Genomic DNA, 23,510 nt, shown 5'->3' with positions numbered 1-23,510 from the left:
TCTCTCACGCACACACACATACTGTGTCTGTCTCTGTCACGCACTCTCTCCCCTCCCTTCCCCTCTCTCTCTCTCGCTCTCTCTCACACACACACACACACACACACTCACACACACAGTCCCCCTCCTTCCCCCACTCGCACTCTCTCACACTCTCACACACACACACACACACACACACACACACACACTCCTCCCCCTCCTTCTCCCTCTCACACACTCTCCTCCCTCCCCTCCCTCCCCCTACACACACTCACACACACACTGCTTGTTCCTTTCTCTCTCACGCTCTCCCTCTCCCCTCCCTGTGTGTGAGCCTCTCTCCCACTCGCACACGCGCACACACACGCGCGCTCACACACATGCACGCGCGCACACACACATAGGGAGAAAGAGTCTCTGGCAAATGCATTCAGCAGCAACAAATAATCACCTTTATAAAACGTGAATACATATGTGTAGCGTGTGACTAGCTAGTTATTTTGGTTTGGCGTGTTTAGATTTGTAACTAACGTTAACGAACAAACAATTGATAGCAAGCTATCCAAATAGCTGATTAACTCGCAAATGTGTGTCAAAAAGTAGTGTCATCTAGCACGTAGTTAGACAACGTTGAATTAACTCGACCAGTTCTCTCCCAAACACACCAGCGAGCTCGCACGGTAACGTTAACGGACACACAGACGCGCACGAGCGCGCGCGCGCACACACACAGGCGCTCATACACCACGGCACGCACGCGCGCACACACACCTCCGATTTTTAGTGAGGTGGGCAACAACGAGTGTCAACTATGGAGAATTGTACTGGTTTCCTCAAATATATTTGTTCTTCAATTTCGACTTTCCAGTTGATAAACTTAAACATTGACATTAAACATTTTTAACTTTCAGTAAAAACATCCTCTCACACAGAGACGCGCGCGCACACACCCTCTCGCTCACTCGCTGTCACTGTGGTGACTTGGAGAGACCTTTAACGTTAGCTAGATAGGATTTCGACTGTACGAGGTATGACTAACTAACTAAACTCCCTCACCCCCGTGGCGGCGGCGCCGGTTTGCTGCCCTCTCCGTCGCTGTCTAGGGTCGGTGGCTCCCGGTAGTCGAAGAGCGAGCGTACGGTCTCCGCCATGTTAACGCTTGGAACCGCTGGTCTTCTCCGTACCTCCGGTCTCGCTCTCCGCTCTCACAACTAGCTCAGGCGAAGGTTATTCTAGACGCTCCCATCGCATTGCAGCGAAGGGGTGAACTTGGACGCCTGTAGTCAATGCAAATTATATTTCTTACTCTTTTAGGAACACATTATAAAAACGACTAAAGGGTATGTTTTTGAAATGGGGTTTTGTTGTTATCTTTACGTCACCATATTTAGAATTATGGTATAATGTTGTAAGGTAAAAATAAAAATCCCCCCCGCTAATATGAAATGGATGCATCCACCGAGCATATGAAAAAGAGGTACTGCCCATCTCTAATAATAAGAGTTGATCAGACTGAGAAAAAGCTAGGGCAACTCAAAATGTTCATGAAAGTGACATCTGGGCTTTCAGCGATCATTTAAATGTGTTAATTCTCTGCAGTGATCTTTCGAAAATACATTTTATAGGTTAGCTCTGGACTGATGTTCATGTAGCCTAGGTTTAGACCTACTCATTACTGCCCCTATCGCATATAACCTGTAAGTTAAATTACCAGTAATATTACAGTAGATAGATAACAGTGAATAGTTTAGGATTACTGAAAGTAGCTGGGTGAATTTTATGGAGAAAAACAAATCTATGTATAAATTGTATATTTCGGAGCATAAATAATTTTAAAGCAAAACAATAAAAACAAGAGTACCTGCTAAACAACAAATGGAAAAATACAGTATGTGTGTAGGCACAGGTCTTTTAGGGCAAAAAAGTGATTGTTCTCCCCATGTTAGATCCCTTCCCTGGCTACTGGTCTCCTCTTCTCCCAAAACACACACACACACACACACGCACACACACGCACACACACACGCACACACACACACACTCACCATAGACAATCCTCTACAAAAGACAAGGAGAGACACAATTTCCCTCATATACGGTACAGTCATAGTAGTACTGTAAGACCCATACAACAAGGCACACATATGCGCCAGCACTCGGGCGTGCACACGCACACACACACACAAGCACACGCACATACACACACACACTCACACACACACACACACACACACACACACACACACACAAACACACACACACACACACACACACACACACATACAGACACAGCACACACAAGCACACACACATACACACACTCACACACACACACACACTGCACACACACACTCACACACACCCACACACACACACACACACACACACACAAACACACACACACATACACAAGCGCACACACACAGACAGGCACACAAAAACACACTGCACACACACACACACAAGCACGTACACAAACTCTCACACACAAGCACAAATATACACACACAAAGGCGCGCGCACACACACACACAAGCACACACTCATACACACACACACACCATTTGCAGCTTGCTCCTAGCTCTCACACACACACCCCTCCCCCTCTATCTCTGTCAGATACACACACACACACAGACACACAAACACACACACACATACTCTCTCTCCCTCCTACGCAAGCACACACACACACACACACACACACACATTCCCCTCTCGCCTTTCACACACACAGCTCTCATACACCCCTCCCCCTCTCTTTCTCACACACATGTCCTCTCTCTCTCGCTCGCACACACACACACACACGCACAGAAGCGCGCACACACACACACGCCTGCGCACACACACACACACATTCTCTCTCTTGCTTGCTCGCTGCCTCTCTCTCTCTCTCTCACTCACTCACTCACTCACTCACTCACTCACTCACTCACTCACTCACTCACTCGCACACACACACGCACACACATACGCACACACACACACACACACACACACACACACACACACAGCAGAGACACACGTACACACATTCTCTGCTGCTCGCTCTTTCTCCCTCTCATTCGCGCGCATGCACGCACACGCACATTTTCCTGCTTGCTTTTTCTCTCCCTCTTTCTCTTCCTCACAGATACACACATACATACACACACACACACACACACACAGAGAACTCTCTCTCTCTCACACACACACATTTTCTCTCTTGCTCGCTTGCACTCTCTCTCTCTCTCTCTCTCTCTCTCTCTCACACACACACACACCCCTCCCCCTCTTCCACAGGCATCCTGGCTGCCACTCCTTTTCCAACAACCACACACACACACACACACACACACACAGCACGCAAATACACCATACACACACGCACACACACATACACACACAAAGACACAGACATTCAAAGACGCACGCACACACACACACACACACACACACACACACACACACCCCTAAAACACACACCCCACCCCTTTCACTCAAACACACATCCTGTCTTTCCTTTACAGTTAAACATAAACACACACACACATGCACGCACTCGCACACACACACACACACACACACACACACACACACACACACACACACACACACACACACAAACCCAAATTAACCGTAACTCAGGCCCTTTTTTCCATCACACAAAACTTTCTTGCTCCAAAAATCTTTCATTGACACACCATACTACAACACACACACACACACACACACACACACACACACACACACACACACACAGACACACACACACACACACACACAGACACTACACTCACACTCCAAGAGAAACACAAATCCAAGAGACAATTCAAAATATATACCTAGATATATTTATTTCATCCTCTGTGCATGTCCAAAATACATACATCAATAATAAATATGTTCTATTCCCACCATACTATAGTTCCAGTGAAACTCAAAAGAAAATTAAAGTACATTAGTTTGGAAGTGTTTTCACAATGTCTCAAGACTCAAACTGAATCTGTTCTCTTTCACTCACTGGGCCATCTCAACAGAGTAGGCCAATGGTCCCCAATTCAGACATATTCAAGGCCAGATGTGTCTCGTCGCTTCTTATGGATACTGTTGGTATTGTGGGTATAGTGTAATCTGATCCTAGATCCTTGCTAAACTGTACATTCATCTGTTAATTGTTCTCCCATACACTCCACTCAACACCATCTATGGAACTGGTAACCCGATCAACTGTTATGATATATGCATTTCCACCTCTATTGTCAATGATAGATCCAATATTCCTGATTCATTATAGGCTCACAGAAACTGATGTAAATCAATATTATTTCATATCCATGTTGGTTGTCATGTAATCAACGTCATTCTATTTCCACTAAAACTAGAAGACCACACAGTGAGAGCAGATCATCGCCCATGATGCATGTCGTCAGCATGTACTATGACATTAAGGTACCGATACGTAAAGGCAACAAAATGTCAAAAAATATACTGGTGGTGCATCAGTGTTGCAGTTTATGAGCAGCTGGGGTTTGCCAGTTCTGCTTTCTGATGGATCTCAGCTACCTAGCTAGATATGACAGGACCGACAGCAGTAATCTAGTTATAGCTAGCTACGACAGGCCCATAGTCAGCCTGGCGGAAGGGGTGGGTCTTTTTTTTTCTGAAAAAGTGGCCTGCATTCTGGTGACTTTTTATGCACCAATTTGTGCATCAATTGAAAATGTCTTTGCAATGGAAAACACAGAATTCAGGCATCAGGTGACAATTCAAAATAATGGAATATAATGCAATAAGGCTCATTCTGTATTGCTTTCACTTTATTCTCACGTAAATCAACTTTTCTCATATTATCTCTGCCGGGCCAACACATATAGGCATGAATCGTAGCCAGCTTGCTAGCCAGCAAGCTTCGCCATAGGCTAATGTTACGGCCATAGCTCTGGACATATGAATATACATGTAACAGTCTACTAGTGCATTTTCATATGTCGACCCCTGACAGTGACATTCCATGTAGGCTTAAAGTTAGCTAATGCTAAGCACAGACAGCTAAGCTACGGTATCTTGAGTGATGTTTAAATCCATTGATTCTAGGTTTGATCAAAACATGTTTTGAGGGTGAACCTGTCATTGACAAACTATCACTTTTTAAGACACCAGCACAAAACATTTTTGGTAATCCATGAAATTACATCTACAGTAGGTAGCTCTGTTAACATTGTTAGGTCAATTAGCTGTGGCGCGCACTTTGATATTGATACTGGCCACATTAAAGCTACAATCAATATAGCTAACATAGTAGAAAGTTAGCTAATATCAGGCGGCCAGCTCGGCTGTGTGCGCTGTGTAGCCTATTTGGCAATGTTACTGAAAGAGATAAATAAATTGTAGATTCCAGCCCATAATTTGTATCTGCCCCCTAAAACATTCCCTCCTCCCGCGAACTTCGTCGACGGGAGAGGAGAAGACAACTAAGGGGAGACAACCATTCGGGACCGGATGTGTGGCTTATGCTCACTGTGCAACTGCAGCACCTGACAAGTCAATCTCCAATCAAGAGCAACGCGTAACATGACGTAACCCAGGGCCCCGGCGTACAGTATCTGCTAGCTGCGATTGTTAATCACATAGACATACAGTACCAGACCTGGGTTGAAATACTATTTGAAGTCTTTTCAATTTACTTTGTTTGCTTGAGTTTGTCTGGAGTGTAAGGTGAATGGGATTTGCAATTATGGAAACATCCCATTATGTCCCGTTGTGATAAATCATTGAAATTATTTCAAATAGTGTTTTGATTATGAGAATGACACCTTTGTTTATCTGAGAATGCGGATTGGTCCAAAATCGGTGTTCAAACTGATGTGATCAGGCTGTTTTACCTGACACACTCCATGGTGCGACTCTGAAGGAGAACTCTACACTGGAGCAGGAAGGCACGGCAGAAAGACAAGAAGGCAACTTATACAGTGTAAGATGGAGATCACTCCACAATGTATGAAAATAATAAATAAAATAGTTAAAACATGGTTCAAAAGTTCAAGAATTTACCAATCCAACCCAATCAATCAATCAATCAATCAATACATCAATCAATACATCAATCAATACATCAATACATCAATCAATCAATCAATCATCTTATTCTAAGCGTTTTGTTTTTACAGTCCTGCAAACCGGTACAGGTGCACGCTGCCCTCTTAGAACTAACAATAATCAAAACAAGAGACTTCATTTCTGAGGTCTATAGGTCTATAGATCCCATATTGAAAATGAACAGTTGTCACTCTGCACTTTTGAATGGAAATCGGCAGGGAGTTACATCATGAAAAAAGAGAAAGAAATCAAACATGGGAATCATTGATATTTTCCTCTCCCCCCTTCTCCCCCCTTTCATAAATGTTACAGGACTTGAGAAGTGACAGCAACACCGCTTGGACACTAGAGGGCAACATAACACGGTTTCTATGTAGACAGATCAGAAGCAAGTGAGGTAATGATGAGTAAGCCGGAGAAAGGGGCAGAGCTGGAATGAAAAGCAGCCCTGCTATCCAGAGAAAACCTGGATCAGAACCCCGGTCTGGTTAACGTCTACGCGTCCACATGTGTCCCATATTTTCAACAGATACCCCCCCTCAATCTACTTGCTTCTATAGACTTTGTCACACTCCCCAAAAAAACTTGGGGTCAAAGAGTGATATGTCCACAAAGAGTGATATGTCCAGGAACAAACCTGGGAACACATACCAGCTGGAAACAGGTATCCTAATATGATGTTGCATGAATATTCTGACTTGACTGGCAGTGGAATTGAATACACCCTAGTGTATTCATCAACTCTAGTGATGACTTCTGCTGCTGTTATCAAGAATACATTTCCAACCATTGTGTATTCTAACAGTAACCATAGTACAGTTAGGCCTAGGTCTATTGCAAGTCAGTGCAAATCAAATCAAATCAAACTTTATTTGTATAGCGCATTTCGTACGCATGTGTTATAAAAGTATGTTGTAAATGACAAATGAAAATTGTTAAAATTAAAAACCAACACTGTTTAAACTTGCTTATGCTTATGAAAGTAAGCTGAATGTATCTCACTCTGTCTTCCTTTACGTCCGTTTTCAAAGCCTCTTTCTCAGGTAAGAATCTGACCTAAAAAAACAAAAACAAATCTCACCTACTCATCTCACCTTTCTGTTTATCAAAACCTTTATATCGCCACTGGCCTTTTTTCCCTCTCTCTCTCTCTCTCTCTCTCTCTCCCTCTCTCTCTCTCTCTCTCACTATCTCACTCACTCTGGCTCTTACAACTCTCCACTCTCTAATCTTCCTTATTCCTTCCAATTCCCTCTCTCCTCTTTCACACCTTGTATCTCCCTATCCTCCCCCTCTCTCTCTCCTCTCTCACACCAATCTCTTTATCCTCCCTCTCCTCTCTCTCTCTCTCTCTCTCTCTGACCTCGGTGCTCCCTCATATCCATTTTCACCCACACACGCACTTCTCACTTCTCCGTCTCGCTCAGTTGGGTGTTGCTCTTCTCGCCCTGTTCCTCGCCCTGTCTCGCTTTCTGGGCCCGTCGGCGGGGAGGGCCCGCAGCGTGGCGGCGGCCATGTCGCTCCAACGCTCCACCTCGTGGAAGATCCCGTAGATCCAGCGCTTGAGCTTGAACGGGTCGCCGCTGGACGGCCCGTCAATCTGCCGGGCGAGAGAGATTGGAGAGGAAAAGAGAGAGAGGAAGGAGAGGAGGGGAGGGTGAGAGAGAGGGAGAGAGAGATAGGGAAAGAAAGGGAGGGCGGGAGAGAGGGAGAGACAGACAGACAGACAGACAGGGGGAAGCACTGAGACTGGATGCCTTCCTCAGACCACCTGACCAAGAGCAATTCCAGCATTCCAGTCCCAGTTCCTGCTGAGAAACAGAACAGCCTGTGCTGTAGAACAAGCTTCTTATCGTGGCTAACGGGAGGGAGAGCAAGTGACTAATAAGGAATAGGTTTTTACTTGCCCAGCAATTCAGCATCAGTGTGTACCGTCAGGAACATAAGTCCATGGACACTCAGGCCTCATCGATCCAAATCAATAATAATTCCTTCCTTCTACACACTTTTGAAGTCTGAACAGGGGGTTCATTTGAACAGCACAGGGTGACAATCAGAGAACAAAAGAGAATCAGTGACTGTACCTCGATACTTTCCGGGTCTGGGGTAAAGGCTGCAGTTCCCTCCATCTCCTCCAGGAGGCAGCGCATGATGTCTAGCAGGCGACCCAAGCGGTCTCTCACCGTCATCCTCACGCTCTCGTACTCGCCGCTCTCCCCGCCGCCAAACTCCTCCTCCTCTCGACTGATGGCGCGCTCGAGGAGGCCTCGGCACTGTCTGAGGGCAGAGTGGAGGAGCCACAGCCTGTCTTTGGCCGGGAGCTGGGAGGACGAGGGCATGGGCACGGACACCAGGCGGCCATCGTCAAGCGTGAACTCTGGAGAGAAGTTCTCCCTCTTCTTCTGGGGTGAGAAGAAGGGAGAGAGTAGGAGGAGTGGAGGACGGGAAGAAAAAGATGTCATCATTATCCAACAGAATAATGTCTTGAAATAAGTTACTATTAGTAAACATTCAAAACAGGTGAAACCGTAATGGTTTAGTGAGTGAGCACCAACTACCTAACTCTGAAGAGGAAGTCACAGGAACGGTTCTTACTGTAGGTGTAGACAGTGTTCCGACATTCCCACCGATTCCTGTAACTGTTTTTCCTTCCTGTAATGTCCCCATGACATTCATGTGTCTCTTCTTCATACTTCTATTATTATACTACTATATCTACTATTATTTCTGTTTGCTTGTTTGTGTCTACATGTGCTTATGTTTGGTTATTATTGTTGCACTCGTGTTTATGTTCAGCTGCAATTGCTGATCTATTTTGTGTCTGTTTAGTTGTTACTGTTGATGTATTTTGTGTTTTTAACATGCTTTTATCTTCTAGCCCACCTCCCTTTCCCCTTAAGTGGCTCTTGTCACTTCCCAGGCCGCCATTGTAAATAAGAATCTGTTCTTAATGACCTGCCTGACGAAGTAAAGGTTAAATAATGTTCACATTACTGTGCATTTACTACTGTCGAGCCTCAAGAGGTTTATCTATCAGATTAATGTGCAAAATACCTGAGTGGGCGTAAGATATGGGCAGGCACATTAGGTGGATAAGATAGTGGGACATGATAGATTCACATAGTACCCATGTAATGATTCAATATCTAATGATTCAAGATGGTGCCAGTGTTAGTGGTAGCCTGTTGCAGCAGCTCTGTGCAATTTCCCCCTGGGGGATCAATAAAGTACTACTACTAACTATAATGTACCGACCAGAGTTCTTATTTGTTGAAAGATAATAAAATGTATTCTTATATAACCTTCTCTAAGTTCCTAAGATACTACCTGGCTATGTTTTGTAATGAGTGGGCTTGCCACTACAGTATATCACTTTATATCTGAGCACAACCAATCAAAGCAGAGCGGTTTGTTGTGACTCAACCGAGTACCCAACCCTCAATCGTGATGACATTATACCAACGTGCTAACATTCAGATCTCTGCGTAAATTATTCGCTTATGACGGGTGTGATAGAATGATTACAGTGTAACAGGAGGCCGCAGAGACGGGGCATGCATACACAGGAGCATCTCGTGAACCGATGGTTCGCAGCCCTGGCGTTTCAACCCGTTTCAGTTCTGGGGGCGAGCAGCATGTACTGTAGCATGTTTAACCCGGGGGCCACAAAACTGGACCAGCGCCGTTCCACGCACCACTGTTTGAGAACTGGTTTAGAGTTATGATAGACGACCACTAGACTAGGCTAGAAGAGAAGAATGGAATGGAGCTCCAGGGATTTGACTTTTGTTTGTGGTATGATACTTGAGGCAAGGGGAAATTATGAATAAGCTATACCTCGGGGACAAGATAGCTACTGTATGAGCAGAAGAAGGAAAGTCTCTGGACTGTCTCTCTCCTGACAGGCCTGCCGAGCTCATTATCTCAGACATACTGTACCATTGTGGTGAAAGTAAAAAATAATTAGCAAATGTGCTAAACTTTAACTGGGATAAATCATGTGTCAAGAGGCCATTTTATTCAAGACCTGCGACCTGCTAAGAAGTCCGACTACGACTATAGGTGTGTGTGTGTGTGTGTGTGCTTGTTTGTTTGTTCTATGTACAATTAAATTCCAGACCTTTAAGGGATTATGGGATGGAATTGGAGGGTAGGCCTATAAGGAACAGTTGGACGAAGGCTCCACACCAACCCTTTCCTACTGAGGGGCAGGTTGAGTTCAAGGAGGATGTTGAGTGTGTGTGTGTGTGTGTGGGGGGGGGGGGTTACCAAATATTAGCTGTAATCTACAGGAAGATTATCACAGAGATAATTATAACAGCTTACTGTCAATCACATGCTTTTTCGTAACAGGCACATGAAATAGAAGAGCAGGCTACATGCCCAGAGTACCAGAATAACGCCCCCCCCATATGCCCCCCCGCTCCACATTCCTACTGGCCACACAGACCCGATTATATTATAACAGAGACCCAGCAGACACACACACACACACACACGGACAACCACCGTGTGCGACTGCGTGTGCGTGTTTTTATGACGCTCGCTCGCTCACTCGCTCTTTCTCTCTCTCTCTCTCTCTCTCTCTCTCTCTCTTTCACTCACTCACTCACTTGTAGCCTAGCCTATGTGTGTGGTGTAGGGAGTACTGAGGAAAAGCTGATACAATTCAATATTTATCATATTTAGCCCATCTATTTTCTCATATGTTGTGACTGAATAAACGGCAACCCTGCGAATCGAAGCCCGCTCAAACCTGAATCGCTCTCAGGAAATTCTGAGTGACTATACTCACGTAAAGTTCAATTAAAAGTGTGCATTCATGGTGCAATTCCTGGGCAATAGCAACAGCCCTCGTCGACGCGGTCTGGGACTGTCCCGAACAGAAAGTCCTGCCGCTTCGCGTTCGCCTGCCGGCCATGGATCACCGACGATGAACTGAAATATCTAGCCTACATGCACTTGAGGCTGAAAAGCAGCAGCCCGGCTCTAGCTGTCAATAGGCTGGTTTTGCCTGTCTTATTCGAATCTCTGTCCCATTTGGATTGCGAAGAATCGTGTCCTCTTTCCTTCCTCTCGCTGAAACGCAGCCAGTTAATTCATTAGTCCTAACCCCAGAAGATACTTTCCTGTCTAAACTTTCACATCTTATGTTACTGAAGTTGCAGTGTTTCTACTCCTCCCCCTTCCCCCGGGAAGCTGATGCCAGGCTCCAGGAATTTAACGGGACGCCAGGGGGGCGGGGAGAGTAGGTGGGCAATTATTAATGAGACGGAATTACGAGCAGTGACACTCATGTCTATATAACAGGTGTAGGGTAATTATGTGCTAATAGTTTTACAATTCTTAATGATAGGCTAGCCCTTTCTCTTGTTCTTTTTCTCAGTTGAATTGCAAAAAGGAACTAAAATGAGGTAGACCTACAACAAGTGCGGACGTTTTCCACCCAAAGTAAACTAAACTGTAGTATGCCCAAATCTAGGAATAGTCCACAAATCATAAAATAATAGACTCGTTTCAATATTAGGCCAAAACCCGTTCGTACAGTACAGTGCCCTCTCGAACAACTACAAATAGCCTAAGCTCTAGGCTATAAACATGAATGCTGTGCTATTGAGGTAGCCTGTTTGTTGACTGAGCATTTCTCTCAATGTAGGCTAAATGCAGTTGTCTGGATGGGATTAACCACAGTATGCTGTTGTAGATAGTCGAGTACGACGGCCTGCTGTTGCCTATCTCTGTGAGTCAGACAGAACGATAGCTTATTCATATTTAGAGTGGCTTCTGTATTATATAGATATGGCTAACAATTGCATGTGCCCTAATGACATGCATTTAGTTAATAAGGCACTGTTTATATACACCCTGTGGTTTAAAAGGCCTAATTTATGATTTAAAATAGTCCTGTAAAATAGTTTTTACAAATAGTGTCAAAGTCAGTAGAGTTGTAACTATATTGTATATATTTTGTCAATTTTGTACTTCTTGCATACTGTATAAACTGTGCCTTATTGTGCTGCCCTTTTGTGCATTTTTGTGCCTCTTGTGCCTTTTTGTTGTATTTGTATGTGCATTGCTACAAAAAAATGAATTTCCCCTTGGGATCAATACAGTTTATCTATCTATCTATCTATCTATCTATCTATCTATCTATCTATCTATCTATCTATCTATCTATCTATCTATCTATCTATCTATCTATCTATCTATCTATCTATAACTGGATTTCAATCTTAAAGGAACATGGTGCGCTTGGTTATCCATCCATCCATCTTCATCTGCTTATCTGGGGTCGGGGGCAGCAGTTCCAGCAGGGGGCCCCAGAGATCCCTTTCCCTGGCAGCATCAACCAGCTCTGCCTGGAGAATCTTTAGCCGCTCACAGGCCAGTGCAGAGATGTAGTCCCGCCACCTGGTCCTGGGTCTACACCGCGGCCTCCTCCCAGCCGGACACGCCTGGAACACCTCCCTAGGGAGGCGCCCAGGAGGCATCCTCACTAGATGCCCGAAACACCTCAACTGGCTCCTTTTGACGCAAAGGAGCAGCGGCTCTACTCCGAGTCTCTCCCGGGTGACCGAACTTCTCATCCGATCTCTCAGGGAGACCCCCGCCACCCTCCGGAGAAAACTCATTTCGGCCTCTTGTATCCGTAATCTCGTTCTTTCGGTCATGACCCATCCTTCATGACCATAGGTGAGGGTGGGGACGAAGATAGACCGGTAGATTGAGAGCTTTTGGCTCAGCTCTCTTTTCGTCACAACAGTGTGGTAAAGCGACTGCAGAACCGCACCAGCTGCTCCGATTCTTCGGCCAAACTCCCTCTCCATGGTTCCCTCACTCGTGAACAAGACCTCCAGATACTTGAACTCCTTCACTTGGGGTCAGGACTCATTTCCTACTCGGAGCGGACAAACCACCGGTTTCCTGCTGAGAACCATGGCCTCAGATTTAGAGGTGCTGATTCTCATCCCAGCCGCTTCACACTCAATTGCGAACCGATCCATAGAGTGCTGGAGGCCGCAGGCCGATGATGCCATCAGGACCACATCATCTGCAAACAACAGCGACTTGCGGTTGGTTATCAATAGCCTAATGTTAGCTAGCTAGTTTGCTTTCATAAGGATGTTAGCTTTGTGCTTTTACCTTTGCTAGCAAAATGATTATTGGATAAGTCAGGTCCTTGATATGCTAAAAGCTTGTGAAAATTCAGTGTCCCACATGGATGTAGGCCTATTAGAACTCCCAAGATGAGTGTGTATCATAAAGGTAGCAAACAAATAACAATGTGTGTGAAGTGGGGTTAAAATCTGTCAATCATAGCCAATAATAATTATAGCTGCTGTGCAACTTTGAGACGAGGCCGAGCATTTTGAGGAAGAAGAAGAAGGAGGAGGAAGATGAAGACAAATGAGAAGTAAAACTGCTGGGCTATGGAAGGCCTACAAATAAAACCAAATTGTGCCAATTCACCTTAATCACCTCAGGTCAGTCTGATGTAATTGGGGGTGTGGATGCGGATGCTGAATACACTATCGGGATTACAAACTCATCATTACCAGACCTGTTTTTCACTGCCGTTTATTTTGCGTTTGGAAATACATGGAGGTGAATGAGCCATAGTTAGCCGTCAGCTGCATTCACTCCCATGTATTTCCAAACGCGAAAACAACGGCAGTGAAAAACAGAGTCTGGTAATGATGAGTTTGTAACCCTGATAGTGTATTCAGCCTGTTATTTTGACTATTTGAAGTGGTGTTGTTACAGTGAACTTTTAACATTGGAGTCAACGGGCACTTCCGCATCTGCACCCCCAATTACGTCAGACTGACCAATATGGCAGCTGAGGTGAATAAGGCGAATTTACACTTTAGTTGAGGAAGTAGACCTCACTTCATTCATGCTCATTGATTAGTCATAAAAATAGTCTCTGTACCTTTAAGAGATTCTCCATGTGTCCACAGGTGTTTGGTGTGAACTAATAGCAATCCATACAGTAACTGCAATTAATAACTGCTATTTTTTGACTCACTAAAGTACCACCATTCATTCTTTCTGAGGAAAGCATGTCCTGCTTCAGATAACTCTAACTCAAAAAGTACATCACTGCTTAGATATTCACACCTTAGGGATCCTGGATGAACATTTTAGTGCATAGTGTGATGGGAATAAGTTGTGGGACTCATAATTGATTGACTGAGCATGGATTCGCTAATTGACTGAATTGATTGGATTGAATACAGGTAATGACGCACAGCAAAAGCAAATAATGAACAGACAAAGAACAAAAAAAGACTGAGGAATTATATGTACAGTATAGGCCTGCGGTGCATGCATGTGTAGCCTACAGTGGATCAATAAAGTACTCACACCTTTCACTTTTTCACATTTTATGTTACAGCCGTATTCCAAAATTGATTAAATTAATTTTTCCCTCATCAACAATACCCCATAATGCCAGTGACATTTAAAAAAAAGAAAAAAAAAAAAGAATGTTTTTTTAGCAAATGTATAAAAAAAAACTACTGAAATATCATGTGTACATACAGTAAGTATTCACACCCTGTACTTCAACTGTACACCTTTGGCAGCGATTACAGCCTCAAGTCTTCTTGCGTATGATGCTACAAACCTGGCATACCTGTATTTGGAGTATTCCTCCTATTCTTCTCTACAGATCCTCTCACGCTCTGTCAGGTTAGATGGGGAGCATCGCTGCACAGCTACTTTGAGCTCTTTCCAGAGATGTTCAATTGGGCTCAAGTCTGGGCTCTGGCTGGGCCACTCAAAAACATTCACAGACTTGTCCTAAAGGCACTCCTTTATTGTCTTGGTTGTGTGCTTAGGGTCGTTATCTTGTTGGAAGTTAAACATTCGCCGCAGTCTGAGGTCCTGAGTACTCTGGAGCAGTTTATTTATTTATTTTTTAAATCAAGAATCGCTCTTTACTCCGTTCATCTTTCATCAATCCTGACTAGTCTCTCAGTTCCTGCCGCTGAAAGAAATCCCCACAGCATAATGCTGTCACCACCATGCTTCACCATAGGGATGGTATTGGCCTGGTGATGAGCGGTGCCTGGTTTCCTCTAGACACGACACTTGGCATTCAGGCCAAAGAGTTCAATCTTGGTTTCATCAGACCAGAGAATCTTGTTTCTCATGGTCTGAGAGTCCTTTATGTGCCTTTTGGCAAACTCCAAGCAGGCTTTCATGTGCCTTTTACTGAGGAGAGGCATCCATCTGGCCACTCTACCATAAGGGCTTGATTGGTGGAGTGCTGCAGAGATGGTTGTCCTTTTTAATGCATTTGCAAAAATTTCAAAAACAAAACGTTATTAAAGGGTATTGTGTGTAGATTGATGATGAAAAAATAATTTTTGGAATAAGAAGGAGGAAAAAGTGAAGGAGGTGTGAGTACTTTCTAGATGCACTTACACTAACAAGACACAGGTGGAATCCAATCAAGCAATCAGTGGCACAGGTCTCCTCTCAATCAGAGTCAATTTAGCCAGTTGTAGTCCTAGGGTCGGCTTGCAATAAAGGAGTGTCAATAGAGTATTTCTTCAACATTTGACAGCAATAGGAACAACGGGCTGTTATGACAGTTTAGCCTACTAGCTTAGGCCTACCATTAGCCAAAATGGTCACAGAGAACGCATTAGTAGCCTAGTGGGCGTTGTTGGAACAATGATGTTGAACAGGCTATCTGTATTCTGTAGCTAGCTATTAGCTTGCATGTGTCCTGCTTTATGTGAATCAGTTTTCCTATAGCTAGGACCTATATAGTGCAGTGGTCCACTGTAACCACACACAGCGATTCCAAGCTATAGCAAGAAAGAATAATAAGCTTTAAAACAAACTATAGCACCATAACGTACTCCTTCACTATTTACTCAAATATCAAGTCCCCCGGAAAACATTGTTTTCACAGTGTTGAGTCCTAGTGGCTGTTGGAAAGGGCTGAAATGGGCAAATTTTTTGCAGAACCGCTGATCCAAACAACTCTAAATGCAACACTGCATTTCCTTGGGTCCTGAGTAGCCTACATTAAGCACATTGTATGACCTTAAGCGCATTGTGTTGCCTCTGTGTATGAAATGCACTATACAAATAAAGTTGGATTTGATTTTAGCAATACACCTACTGCATATCAACTTCATACAGTGCTGGGTTCAGGGACAGACATGTATACAGGGATTCCTGCCTTTATAGTTAGATTGACAATTCTCATTACCACACCCAAACAGTTTGGGTGAACTTTTATAGGGGGGAATTTAGGCCATTTAAGTTTTAAAAGGTACATTTAAGTACTGAGAAATAAAAACCATTATGCACAATTGTTTTGTTGTTGCCTAGACACAAAGTGTCACATTCACCACCCATGTTAATCCTTTTAAAAGAGTAGAACATTCCTCGCCAAACCAGTTTTATCTCTTAAATCTGAGTGGACTCGAGCTGAAAATGTCATATCGGATGTGCCCTTAGGCTACTGCTGCTTTTGATTATTCTATGCTGTTCTTTCCCACTGCTGAACCCCCCAAGGGAATTATTAAAGTTCACCTCTATTTTATTACTAGAGGCAGGTGTGTTCCAAGTGCAATACCCCTCCTATACTATAGGTGTCATTAAACGACTTTCTCTCAGAAAAGGATCCCGTACGAGCCAGCCATGTTTTGAGCTAATAGCAGTAGCACTAGCTAGCTTGCTAGTCAGCAGCAGCAACATCGCGGGTATTTTAATTCAAAAGAAATTGCTAAAGGGATTATAGTTACGAACTCTAGCATTCAAGGATTTTGGGCATCGTAGGAAGCAACAGGCGAAAAGAGAACATGAATTCTCTTGTCGGCTACGGAGTGTCCTCTGACTCCGAGAGCGACGGAGATGCTGGGGACGATGTAAACAATTCTACCAGGTTGATTGACTAATAGGCTACAGTCGCTATTCTTCACCACTCAAACAAAAGTTATTGCCAAAATTAACGCAGCAGTATAATATCCGAACTGATGCATACAATACTTATTTTCCTCACTTTGGCATTCTTGAAATGTTGGTGTGTTACTTCATGACTGTCCATGCTGTCACCTGCCAATGAAATTGCGAGCCCTAGCCCCTTGTGTGGTGTCATTATGAATGTAGGATGTCTCTAATCTATACGTGTCCCTGTGTGTTCTCCCGCCAGCACTGATGGTTATGTCAGGGATGGCCAAAAGAGCCGCAACTTCCTGCTGGAGACTGGGTCAGCTTCCAGCGAGTCAGACCCAGAGGAGGAGCCACAGCCCCCATTTGCACCGGCCCCAGCTGCCCCCCCCACCGCTGGCCGTACCCCACTCCTGCCCCCTCCTCCTCTCAGCTCCCCCAAACTCCCCCCTCCCCCCCTTGGCGCCACGTCCCGCAACAGCGTGTTCGCCATCCCCTTCAAGGCGCAGGCCGACGAGAAGCTCAACGCCTTGCAGAAGCACGTCCCGCTCACTCTGCAGGCCAGGCCCTCCCAGATCGGCGGGAAGCGGATGTGCGTGGGGTACAGGAAGGACGGCAGGTGCAGGTTCGGCATCAAGTGCAAGTTCGGTCACGACAGCGACCTCCAGAGCTCCATCATTCCCAGTGAATATGACCCGCCCAGTGCGGACGACGTCTCAGGGCGTGACGCCGACAGAGGGGTTCGCCACAGCTTCCCCCACCACCAGGGCAGAGACGAGGACGAGACAGAGGGGCAGCAGGGGAGGAAGAGGAGGGTAGGACTGAGTAACAACCTGGTCCCTCCCAAAAGGGCTATGAAGCAATACGCCATGCAGAAGGAGAGGGAACGGGTCAATTTGTCCTGAGGGATAACTCGTACACTCAGGGATAATGTCAGCAATATAAAGTTGGACTTGTGTTGCGCGTGTATTTGTGTGTTTGAATAGGTTACCACTCACCAGTACACTTTCACCTTGTAATCTGAGTGACTAAGAAAGATAAAGACCACTTCTATTCCACGCCCCAGCTGAGGATAAGAGGTATAATCATGTACCTCAGTTCAATCCGCTACCTGTACTTTAGTTTGTATATGGAAATTCTGTTTGTGGTCCCTTTAATAAGAAAATCCTGATTTGTAATGTCATGTAGAGTAATGATTTATATGGTAAATAAACACCTCTATTGTTATCTGTGTCTGTCTACCTAAAAATGATGTTATACTTGTGACAGATAATTATATAGGTTATTACCACTTGCTTTCAGAGAAATAAGGATAGAAAGACAAAACAGGATTAACCTTTCTTTTTAAATATCTTAACACTTTCATCAGGTCACACACGTACTGCACGATCAAAGAAGACCAATAGATGGGTTTATAAGGGGACTACATCACTTTATGTACAAAGGCAACAACAATAACTTACACATATCTCCCCTGATATAGATCTAAAAACCTACCAAAAGTGATTATGACGGAATACATATTACATGGTGTGATGATCCTATACTTCAAAGAGGGTCATTGGGGACCACCCCTACGCTAAATAAGTGTGTGTTGCATCTGTCCTTCAGTGCCATCAGTCAGGACCACCCCCTCCCCGCCCTGTTCCCAAACACCGCCCACCTCGTCTATCGTCTCCTCCGCTTGAAGAGTGTCGAGGGAAGGGGAGCCGGAAGAGACGAGCGCGGAGCCGTCCAGGACGTCGTAGCTTACCTCGTTGGTGGACGTTGGGTCCTGGGTTGTCTGGGGCCGGGGCAGAAGGGCGGGGCCCGGGGCGGAGGAGGTATGAGGGACTGTCTGAAGCGTTTGGAGATGCTGATGGTTTGCTAGTACGGGCATCTGCTGGGCATGGCCCTGCGACTGGGACACAGACTGAAAGGTCATGTGAAGAATTTGGGTGTGCCCCTGCCCCTGCTGCTGAAAGGAATGAAGTGGCAGATGCTGGAGCTGGGACTGGTGCTGGGCCACCATGGAGCTGGGATGGAGGGTCAGTTGCTGGACATGCGATTGCTGCTGCTGGTGGGACTGCAAAGCTGTGGCTGCTTGCACAAATTGAAGGGGCATCTGAAGCTGAAGGTGGCCCTGCAGGGGGTCCGTGGGCGAGGGGGGGTCCATGGGGGACAGGGCGATGGTCACCGGCACCTGCATGGCATGGAGGCCATGGTCCTGCCCCAGCACCACCACCTGGTGGCTCACCTGGCCCACCTGCTGGGCGACTGGCCCCGTGTGTTGCGCCATCTGTCCTCCTTGCACCATCTGGCTCATTTGCTCCTCCGCCGCCACCACCTCCGCCCCGGCCGCTTGCTCGCCCCGCGCGGGGACGTTCCCCTGGGCCTCCAGCAGGGAGGCGGGGGTGGTGGTGATGAGGGCGCCGGCGTTGGCTGCCAGCGCCTCGGCGATGAGGACCTCCGGGTGGCTCTTGGCCTTGTGGGCCACCACGCTGTCCTTCTTCTCGAACTTCTTGCCGCAGATGGAGCAGGAGAACTGGTAGGAGGCGTCGGCGTCGTGCTTCTTCATGTGCCAGTTGAGGGAGGCCTTCTGGCGGCAGGTGAAGCCGCAGATCTCACACCTAACGCACCGGGAGCAAGGGAGCGAGAGAGAGAGAAACAGAAAGGAAGAGTGTGAGTAAGAGAGGTGTGTGTGTGTGTGGGGGGGGGGTTGATGGACAAAGAGAGAAGGGGAATTCACGAATGGATAAATGAATGAATGAATGAATGAATGAATGAATGAATGAATGAATGAATGAATGAACAAATGAAAGAATGAAAGAATGAACGAACGGCAGACTAGAAAAGGGGGACTCACTGAAGGGGCTTCTCTCCTGTGTGGATCATTCTGTGGACAGCCAGGTTGTGAGAGCTTTTGAAAGCGCGGGCGCAGAACTCACAGATGTAGTCTCTCTGGTCTGAAAGATCAACAAGTTCCAGAAATGTCGGTGTGAGGCGCACGTGTGTGCGCTTGAAATTTAGCAACAGGGTTATATCTTCTGCAGACCAGCAGATGGCACTAGCGTGTTAAAATGCTGGGATAATCCAGTAGGCCAAATGATTAACTACCCCAAGTATGTGTGTGTTAGTGTGTGTGTGTGTGTTCGTGTGTGCATGTGCGAGTACCTGTGTGGTGTTTGGCATGACGCAGCAGCTGTTTCTGCAGGCGGAAGAGTCGTCCGCAGGAGGGGTGAGGGCAAACGTACTTCTTCTTCAGCAGGTGCTGATATTTAATATGGTGCTAAAAGACAAGTGTGGAATGAGAGACAGGAGGACAGTGATAAAGGTTAGAATGGATATGGAGGAGGGAACACAAAAAGAAAACCACAACCACGGTTGGAATGAACTCTCAACGCAAGCAATTCCTGGTGGTGATTTACAATACCAGAAAATGACAAAAAAAATCATTAGTAAAAAGATGCACTGGCTTCTACTTGACTTGATCTTTCTCACTGTTCTTTCTCCTGGCTAAACTGAAATGATATTGACACCCCTACCAAATGTTGCCTATTGACTATTGATGACTATTTCTAATTGGCTGTGCCGTTTCACTGATGTCACGGCCGCCGTGGTGGCTATTGCAGACCTGCAGGTAGCGGGGGTGGGCCAGGACAGTGCCACACCCCTCCATCTCACAGCGCACATACTGCACCGGGGGCTTCTTCCTGTGAGGGCAGGACAGCAAGGAGACTGTCAATTAAATGGCAGTCCTGATGGCAGTCTATTCATGGGTACCAAATGTAGTCCTAGACCTGCCATCTTTGTGTCCTCCACAGGTGTATCAAGTGGTCTAATTGGCTCTAGTGCATAGAATCCTATGCAATCAGACAAATTGACACACCTGTGTAGGGCACAAATATGGCAGATCTTGGACTACATTTGGTACCCATGAATTAGGCATTTATTCAAAATGGTTGCCGACATCACCTTCTTTTAGGGAGCCGTGGTGTTTTGTCATCTTTCCTTCGCCTGCCTCTCCTGAAAAAAATAGTAATGAGACATATTTAAGAATAGGATATCTATCCATCAAATGCATTATAGAGAATATCTTTGAAGAATATCTTGCAAGCCCACAATGTGAAAAGCTCTAATCTCAGTTCCACACTCAACATCGCACTCACTTTCTGGGTTCCTGCGCGGCGTCTCCTAGCTCACTCTCTAGCTTCACGTCCTGCACGCTCTCTCCTCCCTCCACCTTGATCTCGGGTTCCTCCTCTCTCTCGGTGGCCTGCACCTTCTCCTTCTTCTCCCTCTGCCTGGGAGGAGGCCTGCGCCTCGATTTGGGAGCGTCCCTGTGAGAAAGAGAGACATTATTGAGCCCAAGCACGCACGCACGCACACACACACACACATACATACACACACCTACCTGGGGTTATAGCTCTGGTCATTCAGGTCGTCTCTGAAGGGAACATCTTCATCACTGCTGAGCTCTTCATCCTCTACATCTCTGTAACAACCACAGTTACAGCTCATAACGCCCCCCCATGAAAAAACACACACACACACACACACACAGAAACTGTGGCAAGTAAGTCAATCCTAGATCTGTGCCTGGGGTTAACTTCTACCCTGAAGGGTTGTGTTCAGGGATACCTCTGTGACCTAGGCTGGTAGTTCACGTCTTTGGGGTCATCTTGGAACAAAGAGCCCTCATCATCCAAGATGGAATCATCCTCCTCATCCTCCTCCTTTTTTTCCCCACTGCAGTGCGGGGGGGGGGGGCGGCGTGACAGTAGAGACGAGAAGAGGGTGCACATGTAAACACACTGGAATGCACATACTTGCACACGTGACATTACAGGAGTGTGTGTATGTTCTGCTTACCTCCCAGCTGTACTCTTCCCGGTGAACTCTGCTTCTACCTCCACTAGAGGACAGAAAATATAAATATGTATTTTTGATGTTCTTTTAATCAGGCTTCGGATCGATAATTACTCAAATAAACCCAGCCGTTTACCAATTGGAGAGTCCGTGTCTGGCTCAGTCTTACACATGGGCTTGGCAGCGCTGCCCCTGTTGGTCCGGGCAGTGGAGGCTTTGGCACGGGCCTGGGTACGCCTGGTAGGCGGAGGGGCTGCAGGTGACAATATGGATTTTAAATTACTTACACAAGAACTTGTCCAGGCACAGAGTTTGCACACACAAAAGAATACAGGAGCACTACCATGCAAGGCTTTATATATAAATTAAGTATGCAACGTGTGATGATAGGTTACCTTGAGCTTCAGCAACTTTCTTGGGGCCACTGCAGTGAGAGCGAGACAGAGAGAAAGGGAATAGGCAAGAGGGAGACGGAGAGGGATTATAAAGTTCTGCATCCTAGTGGTTTTCTCTCGCAGTCAGTATCAGATTGTTTATCAATAGGATTCATTTAAATCTACCGTATGTTTACGCCGGAGGTTGTAACTAACAGATACTAGCCTACACAAGCGCAGAAATGACGTGTAAAAGCTATTCAGTGTGAATAACGGTAGATGGGTGTATTTCTTTGCAACCGGGGCTTTGATAACTGTAGCTAGAATATTCTAACTTTGCTTCTGGACAACCAATAAACTAGTATAGGCAGTTTGACAATCAAGGTTTTACATAGGCTACTTACTCCGGATCTTGACAGCTGTCACCCCCGACCTCTTCGCCGGGATTCTCTGTTGATGCAGTCGAGGGGGCATTTTTCTTTCGCCTGGGACAAGCAACTTTCCTCCGGCGGTGTGCGCCCAGATCTGTGATGGCTTCCTCCCCGTCATCGTCACTCTGGTCGCTTTGCAACCACGCCGGGATTGTCCGAGTTGACCGGTCTCGTAGCACTCTCCCCGAGCTTTGAGAGCCCGGGGTTGCCCCGTTGGTGTCCGTAGAGTCTGGAGCAGAGGCACCTGTCTTCTGGCGGCCAGCCCCACGTTCTCTCAAAGCCATGCGCGCAGGGACCGCTCCACTCGTGACCGGGGATTGCTTCACGGCCTTGTCATCATCGGGCTCTTCCAGTGTATCGTTAGCAGCGGCTCGGTCGCTCTCCAGCTCCATCACCGCGTGCCCCTTCGTCCTACACTTTTGTCCTGGAGCGAGTCTACTAGTTGTAGTACGCTAAATTACGAGGAAAACCTGACCAAATTTGATATTAAACAGTTGTTTCCAACGCAGGAGGCCGTAATCCGACAGTGTGACATGTTTAGCAGAAGGGTTGTCCTCTTCTCAAATTATCGACATTGTGTATTGATCAATTATTGAAAACTTAAAGTTCTTACTTATCAGAAAGCAATATCCATTTTTAAAGAACCAGACACTATTTATACCTCCTTAAAGCTATAGCAAACCCACTTCTTCGCACGGACCTTCTGCGCTACCATTTTGAGTGCTTTGTTGCGTCTCCTTTAAACCAGAAAGAACCTAAGGTTATATTCACGAGCAGAACACCGTCTAGCAGTTGCAAAAGTGCAGAGTCATCATCATCCGTTGGTCTTTTTATCAACCACGTCGGATGCAGGATAGGCCCATCCCAAGTGTTT

The 23,510-nt window shown here is 46.0% G+C and overlaps 4 protein-coding genes across 5 annotated transcripts in view; 1 reads left to right on the top strand and 3 right to left on the bottom strand.

The window, feature by feature from the left end:
- LOC311322657 (uncharacterized protein) overlaps positions 1-1,171 on the bottom strand; it is a 14,405-nt gene extending 13,234 nt beyond the window's left edge. Inside the window, exon 1 of the mRNA XM_084454738.1 lies at positions 1,039-1,171. Coding sequence (XP_084310864.1) covers positions 1,039-1,133 — 95 coding nt within the window. The 5' untranslated portion in view covers positions 1,134-1,171. The remainder of the gene's footprint in view (positions 1-1,038) is intronic.
- A 6,318-nt stretch (positions 1,172-7,489) lies between these two features.
- cntf (ciliary neurotrophic factor) lies at positions 7,490-8,270 on the bottom strand (the record flags this gene model as incomplete). The annotated part of the gene is made up of 2 exons (XM_084454627.1): positions 8,151-8,270; positions 7,490-7,666 (listed from the first exon to the last, which is right to left on the bottom strand). Exons 1-2 carry the CDS (start codon positions 8,253-8,255, stop codon positions 7,490-7,492), a joined length of 282 nt encoding a protein of 93 aa, XP_084310753.1. The 5' UTR covers positions 8,256-8,270.
- Positions 8,271-16,717: 8,447 nt separating this feature from the next.
- On the top strand, positions 16,718-18,188 carry LOC311322490 (uncharacterized protein). 2 transcript variants are annotated; one of them, XM_084454563.1, is made up of 2 exons: positions 16,718-16,958; positions 17,243-18,188. In XM_084454563.1, the coding sequence occupies exons 1-2, from the start codon at positions 16,945-16,947 to the stop codon at positions 17,883-17,885; spliced, it is 657 nt and encodes a 218-aa protein (XP_084310689.1). In that variant the 5' UTR covers positions 16,718-16,944; the 3' UTR covers positions 17,886-18,188. The 2 variants fall into 2 exon arrangements, with proteins under 2 accessions (XP_084310689.1, XP_084310688.1); XM_084454562.1 differs by having other exon boundaries at positions 16,718-16,975.
- A 270-nt stretch (positions 18,189-18,458) lies between these two features.
- On the bottom strand, positions 18,459-23,291 carry zfp91 (ZFP91 zinc finger protein, atypical E3 ubiquitin ligase). The gene is made up of 12 exons (XM_084454726.1): positions 22,610-23,291; positions 22,227-22,255; positions 21,968-22,084; positions 21,835-21,877; positions 21,604-21,711; positions 21,377-21,457; positions 21,129-21,299; positions 20,935-20,985; positions 20,594-20,672; positions 20,134-20,248; positions 19,826-19,925; positions 18,459-19,589 (listed from the first exon to the last, which is right to left on the bottom strand). Exons 1-12 carry the CDS (start codon positions 23,026-23,028, stop codon positions 18,560-18,562), a joined length of 2,343 nt encoding a protein of 780 aa, XP_084310852.1. The 5' UTR covers positions 23,029-23,291; the 3' UTR covers positions 18,459-18,559.
- Between the last annotated feature and the right edge of the window lie 219 nt (positions 23,292-23,510).

The sequence above is a fragment of the Borostomias antarcticus genome (genome assembly GCF_949987555.1).
Source record: "Borostomias antarcticus genome assembly, chromosome: 20".
Classification (NCBI taxonomy): Eukaryota; Metazoa; Chordata; class Actinopteri; order Stomiiformes; family Stomiidae; genus Borostomias; species Borostomias antarcticus.
The sequence above is the reverse complement of the archived record's forward strand: the minus strand, read 5'-3'. Positions and strand labels throughout refer to the sequence as shown.